This window comes from Leopardus geoffroyi, chromosome B4 (genome assembly GCF_018350155.1).
Source record: "Leopardus geoffroyi isolate Oge1 chromosome B4, O.geoffroyi_Oge1_pat1.0, whole genome shotgun sequence".
NCBI classification, from domain to species: Eukaryota; Metazoa; Chordata; class Mammalia; order Carnivora; family Felidae; genus Leopardus; species Leopardus geoffroyi.
In genome coordinates this window covers 22,821,170-22,838,934 of record NC_059341.1, presented here as the reverse complement: position 1 = coordinate 22,838,934, position 17,765 = coordinate 22,821,170, and the positions used below count along the sequence as shown (strand labels likewise).

The 17,765-nt window shown below is 37.4% G+C and overlaps 1 protein-coding gene across 1 annotated transcript in view; it reads left to right on the top strand.

Annotated features, from left to right (window-relative positions):
- ARHGAP21 (Rho GTPase activating protein 21) overlaps positions 1-17,765 on the top strand; it is a 135,596-nt gene that overhangs the window by 94,506 nt on the left and 23,325 nt on the right. Inside the window, 4 exon segments of the mRNA XM_045465006.1 lie at positions 790-819; positions 2,166-4,062; positions 15,652-15,828; positions 15,979-16,081. Of these exon segments, the coding sequence (XP_045320962.1) occupies positions 790-819; positions 2,166-4,062; positions 15,652-15,828; positions 15,979-16,081 (2,207 nt within the window).

The following is a 17,765-nucleotide window of genomic DNA, read 5'->3' as shown; positions in this document are numbered from 1 at the left end:
TCTTCTTATAGGCATATACCCATGTATATTTTGATTGACTGTCTTCATGCCTTAAAAATATTATGGCATGCATGTTTTCTTTTATCTACTCACTCAGCCTTTTCACCGCATTCTTGTTTATGTTCTATAATATTCATTATAAGTTTTAAAGTATTACTCTGGAAGTAATATTTTTATGTCTATTCAGTAATAATTTTCTTAACCTAGTAAAACAGGACAAAAGGTACAGTGTTGAAAGATCTTAATTTTTGAGTGAAACATATTTAATAAAACAGTCAGTTTTTCTTTCCAAGTCATAGTGTAAAGACAGCTCCCGTCCGCTGACAGCTTGTGGTCGTGCTCTGATTTCCAGGGGAAGGAGGAGGTTGTACTATTTTAAATGCATAATAGAGCATTCGTTTCGTCATCTGGAAGCAGAGATGGAAGCAGCTCAGGGGAAATGAGAGACATCAATGTTGCTCTTGTGGAAGGGAAGCTTTGTGGCACAGTATCAGACAGCAGTGCAGATTGAAGACAATACCTGTCAGGAATGCATGTCACCAGATGTATTTTGCTCTCAGAAATGGTAGACGAATCAAATAAGAACCAGATAAAAGCCTGAGAAAAAGACGCTCAGAAGGATACTGAAGTTATTCTTTATGCTTCACTGCCCTTTACTTCTCTTGGTACCTTCCAGAGAAATCAGTATAGATGTATTTTTAGCTTGCTGTTTCCAGCATCAGTATGACAACATGATTCTGTCTTTATATCAGTAAGCAGCTTCTACTATGTTTTCCTATTTTCTGCTAGCTACAGTTTACAAAGGATGTCACAGCTCTGGTAAGAAATGCACAGAAGCCATTTCCTTGCTTTTTAAGTTATGTTTTATAGAGATTTGTAATCAGCCCACCTATTAAAACTGTAAGTTTGCTTAGCGAAATCCCTCCATAGTGTTAATCTTACTAATTTGCAGAATGTGTTTGTGATGTATGGTTTTCTTTATTTTTTGTTTGTTTGTTTGTTTTATGTTTGGTTTTCTTTTGAATCCTGTGCATAACTGGTATTAAAACATAACATTTACCTGTATGTGTATTTTTTTAAGTATCTCACCCTCTCTGTTCCCTTGGTACTTTGCTGTTATGTTTGTGGCTGCTCTTGGGCTTTGCAAGCTGTCTGATGCAAAGGCAGGATGTGATGATAGACATGAATTTAAGCTTGTTTTGATTAGGGGAGGATGTGTAACATGATACCACACCTCACTGTCTCAGATGCTGACATAGTCCTCAGTTACATCAATTGGTTCTGTTTTATTGTGTCTCTGTCTTTAATTTCAGTTATTTTGAAGTTTTAAAATATATTGCTAGCTAATTTCACCAATAATGGATAAAAAATAATTTGAGCTGCATGCCTGCCTATTAGTAATAGAGAAATGTCTCCTTATAGTAAGAGACCAAATAAATTTGTGCAATATAATTTTGCATTTGCTTAAAATAAATAAAAATTATATACAGAGAGATGAATTACTTTTTTCATATTTTGGGGTCTTTAATATACATGCTTAATTTAAACATGCATATTTTCTCTGATTTTAAATACTAAAATGTTTAGCATGGCTTAGGACTTAATTTATCAAAATGGATTATTTTTAAGGACTCAGTAATCATGAATCTACAAGACACTGCTCAATATGTTACATTTAATTTATGCTAGCAGTGGTGCTTAAGATAAAAAGGCATTTGGCTAAGATTTTTAATATTTTCACCTTCACTCTGGCAAAAGATCAAAATGTTCTCTGGCAAAATGATCAGAATGTTGCTGGGATTTATCAGGCAGCCATTTAACCTGTCAAATGCTGAAAGATCATCAAACTTGACTGGGGAAAATTTTAGAAGCAACAAGGCTGTATCTAATTGGCTAGGGGGAAATTTGGTATGTTTCAGTCTTTTGAGAAAGCAGGCAGTTGTCATTTCTATTTGTTGCAAATTCTACAATTTATTTGATTTCTGAAAGACTAGCCCTTTTCTAAATTTGTGGAGCATCCTTATGTTGTGTTTGCATGCTTGCTTTAGCGAATGTCACTTAGGAAGAAGGCAGGGCATGGTAAAATAAAATAGTGCATCGCAAGAATGGAAGCTGTTGTTCTTTCTGTGAATTTTAAATGACGCCTTTTTCTCGTTTCCGTGTAGGCGTATTCTCAAGATGCCTACCTGAAAGGCAATGAAGCCTACAGTGGAAATGCCCGCAATATACCTGAACCCCCACCAATTTGCTATCCCTGGCTGCCATCTGCCCCTTCAGCCATGGCACAGCCAGTTGAAATCTCTCCTCCAGATTCATCATCAAGCAAACCACAAACCACTACGCCAGTACTGACGCAGCCTGGCAGGGCCTATAGAATGGAAATACAAGTGCCTCCATCACCAACAGATGTTGCAAAGTCCAACACAGCGGTGTGTGTTTGCAATGAAAGTGTAAGGACTGTCATTGTACCTTCTGAGAAGGTTGTAGATTTGTTAACTAATAGAAACAACCATACAGTTCCTTCACATAGAACTGAAGAGGTGAGGTATGGCATAAATGAGCAGACCGCTTTGAAAACAGTGTCAAGAACCACATCGCCACCATCATCAGTTCCCACTGCCCATCTAATTCATCAGACGACAGGCTCCAGATCGTTGGAACCTTCTGGAATCTTACTTAAATCCGGCAATTACAGTGGACATTCAGAAGGAATCTCAAGCAGCAGACCTCAAGCTGTGGATTCTCCTTCTGTCTCTGTTAATCACTATTCTCCAAATTCCCATCAGCACATAGACTGGAAAAACTATAAAACTTACAAAGAGTATATTGATAACAGACGATTGCACATAGGTTGTCGGACGATTCAAGAAAGACTAGATAGTTTAAGAGCAGCATCTCAGAGCACAACGGATTATAACCAGGTGGTACCAAACCGCACTACTTTGCAGGTACGACGTCGAAGCACCTCTCACGATCGAGTGCCGCAGTCTGTTCAGATCCGACAGCGCAGCGTGTCCCAGGAGAGGCTGGAGGATTCTGTGTTGATGAAGTATTGCCCACGAAGCGCGTCTCAAGGAGCACTGACATCTCCGTCTGTTAGTTTCAGTAATCACAGAACTCGTTCATGGGATTATATCGAGGGACAGGGCGAAACCTTAGAAAACGTCAGTTCTGAAGGTCAAATACCCGATTCAAATGGAGAGCGAAAACAGACTTATAAGTGGAGTGGATTTACCGAACAGGATGATAGACGAGGCATTCATGAAAGACCTCGACAGCAAGAAATTCATAAGTCTTTTCGAGGTTCAAATTTTACCGTGGCCCCGAGCATCGTTAATTCTGATAACAGGCGAATGACTGGCAGAGGAGTGGGGTCTGTGTCTCAGTTTAAAAAAGTGCCACCAGATCTGAAAACACTGCAGTCCAACAGAAATTTTCAGACTACCTGTGGAATGTCATTGTCTCGAGGTATTACACAAGACAGGTCACCTCTTGTGAAAGTCCGAAGTAATTCTCTGAAAGCGCCTTCTACGCACGTCACAAAACCATCGTTTAGCCAGAACTCACTTGTCTCTGTCAAAGACCAAAGACCAGTAAATCACTTGCATCAAAACAGTCTATTGAATCAGCAGCCGTGGCTGAGAACCGAAAGTGCCCCGGATCACCAAGTGGAGACGGGAAAACCCCCCTCTTTACCTGGAGCTTCTGTTAAGCCTATCCCTCAGATGAGTGAGAACTACGGCGCTTCGGATTTAGAATTACCTGCCCCTCAAAGAAATCAAGATTTAACTCTGCAAGAGGCTGAAATGCAGGAATCGAACACCTTAGATAATAAAGAAACTGTCATCCTAAGAGAAAAGCCTCCATCTGGCCGCCAAACACCACAGCCTTTAAGGCATCAGTCTTACATCTTGGCAGTAAATGACCAGGAGGCCGGGTCAGACACCACCTGCTGGCTGCCTAATGATGCGCGCCGAGAGGTCCATATAAAAAGAATGGAGGAAAGGAAGGCCTCAAGTACCAGCCCACCTGGGGATTCCTTGGCATCAATCCCTTTTATAGGTGAGCTTATTCACAGCCCGTGGCTACTGTGTCAAATATTTTGCAGATCTTTTCAGCAAAGTATTATTTCTAGTTCAATGGGCACAAAAGTTGTACGCTCGGTTTTAAAACACTTGTTCTGAATCTCCTGCACCAAGCTAAGACCAGAGCCATGAGCTCTTACCCTCAAAAATTATTTCAAGTGACAGTTTGCCTTTTTTATTTTAACATTATGCTCTCAATACTTTTTTTTCTTTTTCTTGAATAAGACAGAATTTCCCTATCTGGGCCCAAGGGACTCAGCAAACCAAATCGTACCTAGTCGACGATAATATCTGAACCGAAAGCCAAGTAGAACAGTGTTAATGATTAGTCATCGACCTTTCATTTATGCAGTGCTTTTTACTTTATTATTTCTTATTTCTTTGGCTTGAATGAATAGACCTCCTCGTTGGCAAGTTACTTTGTCTTGGAGTAAATCTTGGGATAGGTTTGGAAAAATTACTTAAATTACAAGCATGTGTCCCAATATGGAACAGCTGTTATGTTTACTTGGGCTTTGTCTGCTCCCATGCACCCTAGATATATTCTCCCCAATGCAGCCAGTGTGGTGTTTTAAAAATGTAAATCGGGCATCTGGGTGGCTCAGTCAACGGTTAAGCTTACGACTCTTGGTTTCTTCTCAGATCATGATCTCGCCATTCATGAGTTTGAGCCCTGCATCAGGCTCTGCACTGTGCAGAGCCTACTTGGGGTTCTCGCTCTCTCTCTCTCTCTCTCTCTCTCTCTGCCCCTCCCCAACTTGCACAGTCTCTGTGTCTCTCAAAATAAATAAACTTAAAATAATAAAATAACAGCGTAAATCAGATCATTCCACTCCTCTGACCAGAAAGCCCTGTTTACTTTCCTCATTACCCAGAATACAATTTCAAATCCTTCCGTGGCCTGCAGGGCCCTCCGTGATGTGCCCCACAACACCCTCCCCTTCTCTGATCACTTCTCCTGTCCTCTGTGCATGTGTAACCCATCATCAGCCACCACAGCCTCCTTGCCCTTCTGGAACATGCCAGGCATGCTTCAGGGCCCTAGCACTGCCAGTTCCCAGCCCTGGAACACATTCCATAGACAGTCACAAGACTCCCTCGCTGCATTTGGGTCTGTGCTCAAGTTAGTACTTTATCAAAGCAGCTTTTCCTCACCAGCCTGTCTAAAATAGGTACCCCCCACAACATACACAGAACCTGACATTCTCTATCCCCTTAAGCTGCTTTATTTATCTTCATACTGCTTGTTTCCACTTGACATGTTTTATATTTTTTACTACACGTTTCTCTGTAGAGCTAAAACATACTACATGAGAGCCAGGATTTTAGATCTGTTGTCTACGTCTGTAATCTCAATACCTAGAACACTTCCTGACATGTTCAACATGATATTTGTTGAAATAATAGGCTAAGGATAATGTTTGAGATGATGGTTAAATGTATAGCAAAATAAAAAAGTTCTCATCATAGTTACTATGCAGCTCTAACACACATAATCTGCTCACAGGATTATCTTGCATGTCTTTAGAATTACCTTTCCCTAATAATGAGAAGTTTAAGCTATAGAGAGATTAAATAACTTCCCTGAAGTCCCACAATTAATAGACAGTAGAGACTGACACTTGACCCTCTGACTCAGCCTCATCACAGAGCACAGCTCCAGAGGACACCATTTATATAGATGCATTGTGAGGAGCGCCCCCTGGAGTTGTGTGATGCAGGGGCCTTCTTTTGAGGCCACGGCCTGTACTCATATCCTGTTACCCCATAAGTTCATGAAGAGTTCTCCATAATTTATAGTATATTGTGCTTCTCTTTGAGCAACATTTCAAGGTTTTTTCTTTTCTAGAGAAACTTTTTGTTTTAATGTTTTTATTTAATTTTTAGAGACAGACAGAGAGTGAGTGGGGGAGGGGCAAAGAGAGGGAGACACAGAATCCGAAGCAGGCTCCAGGCTCTGAGCTGTCAGCACAGAACCCGATGTGGGGCTTGAACTCACGAGCCGTGAGATCATGACCTGAGCCGAAGTCGGATGCTTAACCGACTGAGCCATTCAGGCACCCTTCTAGAGAAACTTTTTAAATCTACTGAGCTATTGGACAGTCAGGCAACACTATCAGAATCAGCTTTTTTTTTTTTTTTAAATGTTTGTTTTTGAGACAGAGAAAGTGCACGTTCGCGTACGCGAGAGGTGGGGGAGGGGCAGAGAGAAAGGGAGACAGAGGATCTGAAGTGGGCTCCTTGCTGACAGCAGAGAGCCCATTGTGGGGCTTGAACTCACAAACCTCAAGATCATGACCTGAGCCGAAGTTGGACGCTCAGCCAGCTGAGCCACCCAGGCCCGCAGAAACCTTTTAAGAAAGTTCTGTGTAACTTGTATTTTTTTATGACTATTATATATTCAAGTTATAAACATTGCAGGGAATCTCAACCTAAATTGTACTCAAATTTATATCCATACCCTTAAGTCCAAGCTCAGAGAATAGAACTTTGCCGTAAATGGAGTCTTATACATCATCTAGATATTTTTTAGAAAGTAACTGAGGACTAACGATTGTTTTATGATTATTTTTAAACATAAAAGTCCCTACAACTTGTGGTTTTATTTGATAAGCCTATGAGATTATACCAGAATAATGACATCGTATTTTCTCCCTACTTGATAAGAATAATATAATCAGATTATATTGGAATAATAAAAAATGTGCTAGGTATATCTTTTAATAGTTCTTCCTAGTTATCTATGTGCTGAATAAATAAAAAACTCAGTTGTTAGGGGTGCCTGGGTGGCACAGTTGGTTAAGCATCTAACTCTTGATTTCAGCTCAGGTCATGATCTCAACAGTCCGTGAGTCGGAGCCCCTTGTCAGGCTCTGTGCTGACCTAGCAGAGCCTGCTGTGGATTCTGTCTCCCTCTCTTTCTGCCCCTCCCCTCTTGCTCTCTCTCAAAAATAAATAAACATTAAAAAAAAATCCACTGCTATTGAAGAGAGAACTTTGGCTAATATATAAAATAAAAATCCTTATAATTCTATATGCATATGGATTTAGAGACATTATTAAAATAAACTATTTTGTTTAGTCACTAAAAATAAAAATGCTCAACTTACTAGTTCTGATCACATTCTACTTTAAGTACTTTTTAGTACAATTTCATATTTACCTCCTAAAACCTTAATATGTAGCATATGGTTACTGTAGTGTGTAAGTTATACCATAACCAGTGGAATAGGGCAGGATAACAAACTGAAATACAAACACAGTATTTATTTCCCTATGTTTCTATATGTAAATGTTGTCCACAACACAAGAATTCTTAAAAGTTTCTATGCCCTGGTGGAATAATGCCAGGCCTCCTGAGTTTTTAATTGTATGCTGTTGGAAGTAAAGGCATTGAAAAGAATTGTAATATTTATCTAATTTTTAGAACATAATATCAAAAGTATAATTTCTTTTGCTTAATATTCTTGCCTTTTTCTTTTTAATGTTTATTTACTTATCTTGAGAGAGAGAGAGAGAGAGCATGAGCAGGGGAGGGGCAGACAGAGAGCAAGAGAGAGGATCCTAAGCAGGCCCTGCACTATCAGCACAGAGCCCAATGCGGGGCTCAAATAGGGCTCAAACTCACAAAGTGAGACATGACCTGAGCCAAAATCAAGAGTTGGACACGTAACTGACTGAGCCACCCAGATGCCCCAATATACTTGCCTTTTTACTGCAAAAGGTTTTAGCTCTTCAGTAACCCAAATCCTGCACTCTCACCTTGGAAGTCCAAAAAGTACTTATTAGAGACTGTGTTGTTGAATAGATAAGTAACTGATCAATGAAAGAACTTTTAGATTTCATTAAGTATAAGTTCTGTAACTTAATATTGACATCCTTTTATCATTTTAGAGTGTTACCTGACTCATACGTGTTTCTCTTTCCAATCTAGTTATTTTTTTAAATTATATATATATACAAGTGGGATAGACATCAGCACTGAAATGAAGTAAAATAGACTATTTGCAGTGTTTCCCAGTATATTTTCAGGGAACATTAATTCCACTTGATTAAGGAGAAAAAAAGAAAAACAGGGATCAAATAAATTGAGAAATGCTGGGTTTAAATAGCTATACAAGTTTTATTTATCTTTCTCATAAGACTCTTAGACTCATTGATGTGCTACTCTGTATTTTCTAGGTAGGTAGGATATAATACAATTTTTCTCAGAAATATTTGACCATGAGCCCTTTTATTTACAGTATCCCTGTTTAATTTATCATAAAACACTTTGGAGAATATACTTCATGGTATTTCATGGAACATTTAAAGGGAAGAAATCAAGATTTGCTTTTATATTATCATACTCCAGAATCTTAATTTCTTTGATTTTAATTATTTTTGGGGGGCGCCCTGGTAGCTCTGTTGGTTGAGTGTCCAACTTTGGCTCAGGTCATGATCTCGTGATTTGTGAGTTTGAGCCCCGCGTCGGGCTCTGGTGCTGACGGCTTGGAGCCTGGAGCCTGGAGCCTGCTTGGGATTCTGTGTCTCCCTCTGTCTCTCTCTCTCTCTCTCTGCCTCTCTCCCACTCATGCTCTGTCTCTCCCTCAAGAATAAACATTAAAACAAATTTTTTAAAATTATTTTTTGTTATTTGAAAACATTATAAATGAATGCAAAAAATAATAAGTGCCTTGGCTTTATTCCCAAAATACCAGAGAATGGAGCCAATTCATTTATTTAGTTATTTATAATACAGAGCAAATGATAAGTCTTACAGAGAGAAAATCTTCCAACATTTTGTTACAGATTTATTGTTTAATATTTCTTTTGGTTCACAAAGATTTAGAGAAGTGAAGAAAATAAACCATTTTATTTGTTCTTAAATTAGGAATATCAGTCATTGACAGTAATTTGCTTACCCTCCACCCGCAGTTTATAAAGCTTCACAGTAAGTACTGAAAATAAATTTTGACTTCTTTTACGAGTAAACACAAAACACAAAATGAGTAATGAGCTCATAAGTAATTTGACATCACGATAGTAGGACTTCAGACGTATTCTACCATGTGGACTTTCTACATTTCTTTATACTACTCATATAATTGTTGATATAAACAAACTATAGCTGTATTACCCACGCTCAGATTTCATTTCAAATATATTTCCCTTACTTTTTTTTTTTTTTTGCCATATTTCTAATACCCCTTCTTGTTCTCACCCCAAAGCTGGCCAATATGCATGTACTTAGTGTTAGCCTATGTAAAATTGAACTAGATTGGTACAACCTTACTAGTCCTGCCATTTTAAACCAATTCAGGAGTTTTAAAGCTTGTGGGATACACATCTAGATTATAGTGTCCAAAATTTACCCCAAAGGAGTGGGAGTGGGTGACTATCCCCCTATACACCACTTCTCCCTCTGGGAGCTCTAGTCACCTATTAGAGGCAGTGCACTGAGCACCCAGTCCCTCTTTTATACTAGTACATACTGATACTTTCTACAAAGCAACTAATCTACAAAGAGAAAAACTATACTCATCTTACAGTCTTTTCATATACTAAGATGTGACTCCATTGGTACTTAAAACTTAGATTGAGATTTTTGCTTAGATTAGATTTGCTTAGATTTACATCTCCACTCCCTTTGCTTGAGCACTCACTGCCATGTAGTTATGGCAAGCATGAATAAAGTTTTCAAAATTCTTCTCACTTCTTAGTCTTTTAAAACATCATCTATCTCAGGGACACCTGGGTGGCTCAGTCGGTTAAGCATCCAGCTCTTGATTTGGGCTCAGGTCATGATCTCACTGTTCGTGAGATCCACGTCAGGTTCTCCACTGATGGTGTGGAGCCTGCTTGGGATTCTCTCTCTCTCTCTCTCTCTCTCTCTCTCTCTCTCTCTCTCTCTTTCTCTCCCCCTCCCTGCCCCACTCTCATGCATGCTTGCTCTCTCTCTCAAAAAAAAAAAAAAAATAAACATTTAAAAAAATCATCTATCTCATAGGAAGATACAGTATTTTGGTTATTAAAAATAACCAAATCTGAAAATGGCTTTCACAAAGCCGAATGTTTACTTAAATGCATGTCATTCAGCTGATTATTAAAGAAGCTTGGCCATAATAATTCCTATTGTGATAATGAGTTGAATTATTATTTAAAAATGGAGATATTTGAATTAGGTGATGGCACTCCTTATCAGTTTATAATAGGACTTGCAGTTTCAGGAACTCTAGCTATAACTGATGAAAATTTTCAGTAAGTAGAGATCTGTTGCTTAATGATCAGAGATGAGAAATATATGTTAATATATTAGTGGCTTATTTTTTTAAAGTTTATTTTAAGAGAGAGAGTGAGAGACAGAGTGAGAGAGAGAGAGAGACAATGAGCACACGAACGGGGGAGGGACAGAGAGAGAGAATCCCAAGCAGACTCTGTGCAATCAGCACGGAGCCCGATGCGGGGCTTAAACTCATGAAACCTTGAGATCATGACCTGAGCCGAAATTAGGAGTTGAAGGCTTAACTGACTGAGCCACCCAGGCGCCCCTTAGTGACTTATTTTTTAAGCATCCTTTCTAACCACATCTTTTTAATTTAATGTATGTGGCATTTCTTGAGTGTGCCATTTTTATCAACCCCACAACTTTTCCACCTGATGTTCAGGAACTGGTATTGCTGTTAATGAAGTTAAGAAAATTTGCCTAGAGAGTTCCAGTTTTTTTAGAATTCCTTCAGTTCGTTATGGTTACATTAGATTAAAAACAAAACTGTGGTATTACCAAAGATTAATCGGTTGTTACTTGTTAATACACAAGAAAGAACTTATGCTTGCCTGCTGAAAAGAGAATTCAACCTGCTATAACCTGTTCATTTCCTTTGATTTAAACTGAGTAGAAGTATCACAGAAGGCAAATAAAAAGGAAGGATAGCTTTCCCATTTGAATTTCTTTTTAGACAAAGAATACATTAACTTTATTCATTCTCCTTTTCCTTAAGGACAAGGAAAAATCTCAAAGATTTTTAAACATGTATTTTGCTTGAGGTGTAGGTTGACTTTCTAGGTCATTTGTAGTGAATGTCCCCTGTTGTGGAGCATTTTGTTTAATCCATATCTTTAGTAAAAATGATATATATACACACACACGCACACATATGCATACTCACACACTCAGACTGTTCTGGAAATATGCACTTTTACACTAGTTACCATTTATTCCAACTCACACAAATTTACTCCTTCCCTTGCAACTACAGTTTATTCCATCTTTGAATATTATGCTGTTTACATTCCTTAAACCCCTCTGTTATTTGGGGAGGGGCTAGGAGTACCTCTTGCTGGCAGAAGTGAAATAAAAAGCAAAGTTACTTCAAGAAACTATTTTGCCACAGTCTTTGCCAAAAACTCCAATAATTTCACTGAGTTGCATAAAATTATTCTCAACTATAATTTTAAAATATAAACTACATTGATGCCATGCTTTCTTTGAGTAATTATGTGAACTGTGAGAAAAATTCTTCATAGCTCAGCTTGTTTTAGAAAAGGCCCATTTTGCCAACTCTGTTCTAACCTGCAGCATTGGACAGGAGGTGTTAGGAGTAAAGCTGGTCTGTGAAAGGGAACTAGAAACACACTGTGCTCTACCTTTGTGTCGGTTGGAATTCTCTTGGTTACAAACGATAGAAAGTTTTTTTCATATTAGCTCATGCCAAAAAGGATTGTCGGCTCACGGTGAAGAAGTGTTGGGGTGGACCTGGTTCTGTGCGTGGCTGGGGCCAAATACTCAAGTGATTTGTCATCAAGATTGTGTATCTTTTTCTGTTTTGCTTTCTTCCTTCTCAGATGCTTTTTCTCCACATGGTAGAAAAGATGGCCGCTGGCAACTCAGTTTACTGATTTTTATAGTTTTTGTTGCCGGAGGAAGGGAAGAAAAAGACTACTTTTCTCAGTATCCGTATATCAAATCCAATGGAGAGACTGTGTGACTAGTCCTAAATGGATCATATTCTTCACCCTTGGCCAGTCACTGTGGACTCAGTGAGCGAGGGGCCTTGCACGTGTACCCATCCACAGGATGGGGGTGCTCTGCTGAACCCCACTGAACCCCAAAGATAGAGCTGGGCAGCTAGCAACATACATTCTCTGCAGTCATCTTGCAGATGAAGAGGAACAAATAGGATAAGAACATCATGAGGTGAAAATATTTGCCAGGTTGTGAGATGAAAAACAGCTGTCCTATTTCACTTGGTTTCGTTTTGTTATTTCATTAGTAGTCAGGTTTTCACAGGATTTTTTTTTCACATTTGTATTAGGCTTTTGTATTTCTTCCATGATTTGTCTTTTCATGTGCTTTGCTCTTCTGTTATGATTTTAGTTTTTTCCGTTTATAAGAGCTCTCAATATACATTAGGGCTTCCATTTTTTTTCTTTGTTGTTTGAAAAATAATTCTAAGAGTTATTCATCGTTTCACAATATGCTGCCTTGATTTTCTACCACTCTATTTTTCTTGATTTGTGAAATTTTATAGATGTTCTTCTAGAATTTTAACTGTTAAGAAATAACTGAAATTTTTTTTATTCGGATGTGAATAATCAGTTTAAACATAATAACTTGTAGTATTCTCTATTTGGAAAAAAAAAACCCCAAATTATGGAGTATATATTTTCTGGGAGAATTAGTTATTTATCTATTTTTGGCAAGCAGTATTTTCCAAAACTAAAATACAATTTTGGACACTTAGGTCTGTCTTTTTTATAGGTTAGGAAACAGTATTGCTTTGAATCTTAATATATAATAATTTCGGTGTCCTCCACCTTTTCTGTATTGTGAAGAGCTATGGGGCCTTTAGTGAATAAAGTCAATTAGGGCCTCATATGTTAAGTGAGTTCTTTATGCAGTTTAGGTTACCCTGAGGGGTTATGCCGCCCGGTAATAGCAAGCCTGCAGCCTTGATAGGTCAGAAGTATGTTTTGTATGCCTTGCTTAACATCTTAATGTTGTATATGATATGCTTAGGACAGAGATGATCCATTATTTTCACCTGACAGAATCAGTTTGATTATTAAAAATACAGGAATTAGTTGAAAATCTGACAGCACCCTGGTTTTCTCTTTGGACAACTAAACAGTGCCCATTTTCTTACATTGGAAAATGAGATGAGCATGAATTATTTTTGTTTTTATGTAATCTATACGTCGGTAATAATGAAAGCAGATATTAAAATTAGGGGTGGCTCAGTTGGTTAAGCGTCCAACCCTTGGTTTTGGCTCAGGTCGTGATCTCGCGGTTCCTGGGATTGAGCTCTATGTCAGGCTCCACGCTGACAGCCTGGAGCCTCCTCGGGATTCTCTCTCTCCCACTCTCTGCCCTAACCCTGCTCACGCTCTCTCCCTCTCTCTCAAAATAAGTAAATAAACATTAAAAATAAAATAAAATAATTCCGATTAATCATTACAGTGGTATTTTTAAAACAGTAGAAAAAGTTCTCACATTTTTACAGAGAATAAGGAATTGGATTTATTAGTATAATTCATAAATGTGGGGTAATGTAATTTTGTGTATTTTAAAAGTCTATCTGGCTTTTCTTTGACTATCTTTAACATAGTAGATCTGTTTATTCTAAAGAATGCAAAGACTAAAATGCGTGAGCACAGCGTTCTAACCTTCCAGCTGGGCCTCCTCCACTCACCCTTGCTCCCAGACCGGCAGGGGTCTGTCCCAACCCTTTTTGCACAACATGCTTAAAACAGAGATTATTTCAACCCAGTGTAATGCAGAAATTTCCTCCAAAGTATAGTCAAGTCAGTCAAAATAGATTGAATGCATACCTCTAGGAAGTTCAGAGTCATAAAATAAAAAAAAAAAAAAAATCACCTTTGAAATTTTGTTTAATGCTTAATCCATGAACATTTTGAATTTCATTTCATGTAATTTAGTTTTAAACAAATATAAAAATGTTTTAAGTTACTTTGCAAGGCATGAAATGGTCTTGAAAGATTTATCCCACGGCATCTCCTAGACACTCTTTGACACCTATATTTCACACCACTCTTGTCGATGTTTTTGCACAGAAATCTCTTCAGACTATTAGTACTTATCAGTCCTACATATGCCTGATCATTTCTAAAGAATACAGTATTTTCCCATTTATAACCATGTTTCTGAATCTATAACAGATTGGTGACCTAAGCAGACCCCATAAGACTAACTTACTGTATAGATATGTATCATTTGAAAAGGTTGGTTAATTTGTGGTAATTTAAGTCATAATGACAGTTTTAAAGAATACTATTAATCTGTAGTAAAATTAAATTTTATCTTTATTCAATTGATGTAAAAACCTGTTATCCCCTTCCTTTTGAAAAAAAAAAAAAAGTGTATGCCCACTAACATAAGATATTAAATCATCAAATACTTAGTAAGCTTGATTCACGGAGAAATTTTTAAAATGTTCTCTATTGCTAAGATATAAAGAGCTGCTTTTAAAGACATTGTAAAAACAGAAACTAAGCTCAAGGTAGTCAGAATTTATAGACTGTAGGTATACATGTTATAATTTTGTATCATTAGTCATCTTGATTAAAATGCCAATCATTAAAATGATAGAGCATTTTTAGAATTTGGTCAAAATTAAAATAGTTTGATCTTTTAAATCAAAAAATCAAAAACCCTGTTTCATCATTATAATATATTCTTTTTAAAATATTTTTTTTTAATGTTTATTTATTTTGGAGAGAGAGAGAGACAGAGCATGAGCAGGGGAAGGGCAGAGAGAGAGGGAGACACAGAATCTGAAGCAGGCTCCAGGCTCTGAGCTGTCAGCACAGGGCCTGATGCAGGGCTTGAACTCACGAGCAGTGAAATCATGACCTGAGCCAAAGTCAGAACCATAACCAACTGAGCCACCAAGGCGCCCCTATAATATATTCTTTATAGAGGGTTTTGTTAAGATTTTCTAAGACAGTAACTGTCCTTTCTCATTTTTCTCAAAAATTGAAGGTATACCTGTGTATTTGTGCACAGGAAAATTTTACGTATTGATACTCTGAGAGTTAAGCCTTGGCCACATCACCTAGCTTAACTTCCTGAAATGATGGGTAATACATTTAAAATGGGAAAGTAATTCTTTTAGGGTAGTGTATGATTATCATTCTGCTTTTATAGGTTCAGGTTCTGAATACCGTTGAACTTTGGTATCTTGATTGCCAGTTAATGAAAGTATTAATTGGTTGGTAGAAGAAGCAACTTATTTAATTTTTTGAAACACACTCTCAGAATTATTTGGAATTACTAGAGTAATTACAAGATTTTTATCAGACCAAGTATGTCATTTATTGGTGATTTAGTGGTTAAGTGTTGAAATCTGTATCTGGTTTTTCTTTAATAATATGCTGATTATTGATCATTAAGTCATTTAACATTCCAATATTTTCTTTCTTTTTATTTTCTTAAATTTTTTTTTTAACGTAAGCTCTAAGCCCAGCATGGGGCTCGAACTCACAACGCTGAGTTCAGTAGTCACATGCTCCACCGACTGAGCCAGCCAGGCTTCCCTCCAATATTTATTTTCATTTTATCTTCTAGATGAACCAACGAGCCCCAGCATTGATCATGACCTTGCACACATCCCTGCTTCGGCTGTCATCTCAGCCTCCACTCCCCAGGCACCCCAGGCGCCCCAGGCACCCTCCATAGCAACGGTCCCGCCCAGTCTCACCACGTCGGCTCCTTTAATTCGCCGCCAGCTCTCCCATGATCAGGGTATGTTTCAGTGAGTGGCTGTGCAAACCATCTCTGCTTTCTCAGTTTTTCGCTTCGAATGCTATGGCATACTGTGATCTGTGATCTCTTCTCTAATAAGAGGATCTGGAAACCACTTACAGATGTCTAAATGTTGGATTTTAATTACAGAATCTGTCGGCCCTCCCAGCCTAGATGCCCAGCCCAGCTCAAAGACCGAAAGATCAAAATCCTATGATGAGGGCCTGGATGATTACAGAGAAGATGCAAAATTGTAAGTCTCAAGCATATCATTTTAAGTATCTGTTTTTGGGTGTTCAGCATGATTGTGACATATAAATACTGAATTTTAATGATTTCCTTTATACTTTCTAACTTTATATAACATTAGAAATACAGATAAAAAATAAAGCAAAGTTGTTATTCAGTAATATATTCAGTTGAGTTTTTAAAATTAATGTTTAAAAATCAGTAATACACAAACATAACACAAGCAAGATATGTATTAAACAATCACTGCTACTCTAGGCCTCTAGCCACCCAGTTCTCTTCTCAGACATGACTATGTTAGTTTTCTTTTGTATTATTTCAGAGCTATTCTATGCATCAAATCACATACACATGTTTACATAGGCTCCTATGTGTGTGTGCACGTATCCTAATCACTTATAAAAACAAGTGATAGATGCTATACACACTGACCGTGGAGATCATCCAGTGCATACAATCCTGGCTCACTTCTTCATGATTGTTTCATTTTCCATTGAATGGCTGTACCAAAATCTATCTAACTGGTATTCTACATTCTATTAATAGACGTTTAGATTGATTGAGCCTTCTGCTACTGCAAACAATACTTCAGTGACTATATTTGTACATAGTTCATTTAGTGTATAAGTGAATGTGGTTGGAAGAGAGATTGTTACATCAAGGGGTGTGTATTTTTTTATATTAATATGCATCATGCATCGTCTGCTGCTCTCCATAAAGCTTGTACCAAATCACAATTCCACCAACAGAGTATAGAAGTCCCTCCTTCTCCTCACCAGCACATGTTACTTCACTTCTGATTTTTCTAAATCTGATGGTATCATATTGTAGTTTTTATTTGAAAATTTCTATTAAATTAATTCAACATCACTTCGTATATATTTAAGAGATATTTATATTTTCCTGTGAACTGCTTCTTCATATCCTCTGCCCATCTTCCTACTGGTTTTCCTGATTGGCTTCTGGAGGCTCTTTATATAAAGGAAACGAGCTCTCTTCTGAGATAAGTGTTGTTAAGTCTTTTCCCAATTCAGTGTTTTTCATCTGATTTTCTTAAGTTCTTTTTATTTAAACTCTGCAAAACTGTTAAACTTTTTCCTTGCAGTCACACTTAGGATTTTTTCTTTTTTATGGCCTTCGGATTTGAGGTCATACTGAAAAAGCCTTTCTCTCCTCCAGAATTACAACAAAATTCTTCCATGTCTGCCTCTCAGATTTATGTTTCTCTTTTTCTTTTGTGTATTTGCAACTTTGATTCATCTGGAATTTATTTTATTCCAATTAATGAGATAAAGGGCCAACTTTATATTTTCCAGTGTCTCTCAGTTGTCCCCAGAACAATGTTTTTCCCACTGATATTTCATCTTTATTATATATTAAATTATTATGTATATTTAGTTTTATTTTTAGCCTCCTTTCTGTTCAGTTGATTTATCTATCTACTCGTGTACACCAGATTCTGTTAATTGTGGTGGTTTTATGTTGTGGTTTTATAATGTATTTATCATCTGGTAAGGCCATTCTCTCATTATGTTATGTTTTTCCAAATTCTCCTGGCTATTTTTGTTTATTTTACTATTTGAACTTTAAGGTCAATTTTCTAGTTCTTAAATTTTTATGGATATTTTTAATGGCACAGTGTTTAATTTCTAAGATTAACTTAAGGAACATTGACATTTTTATGATAT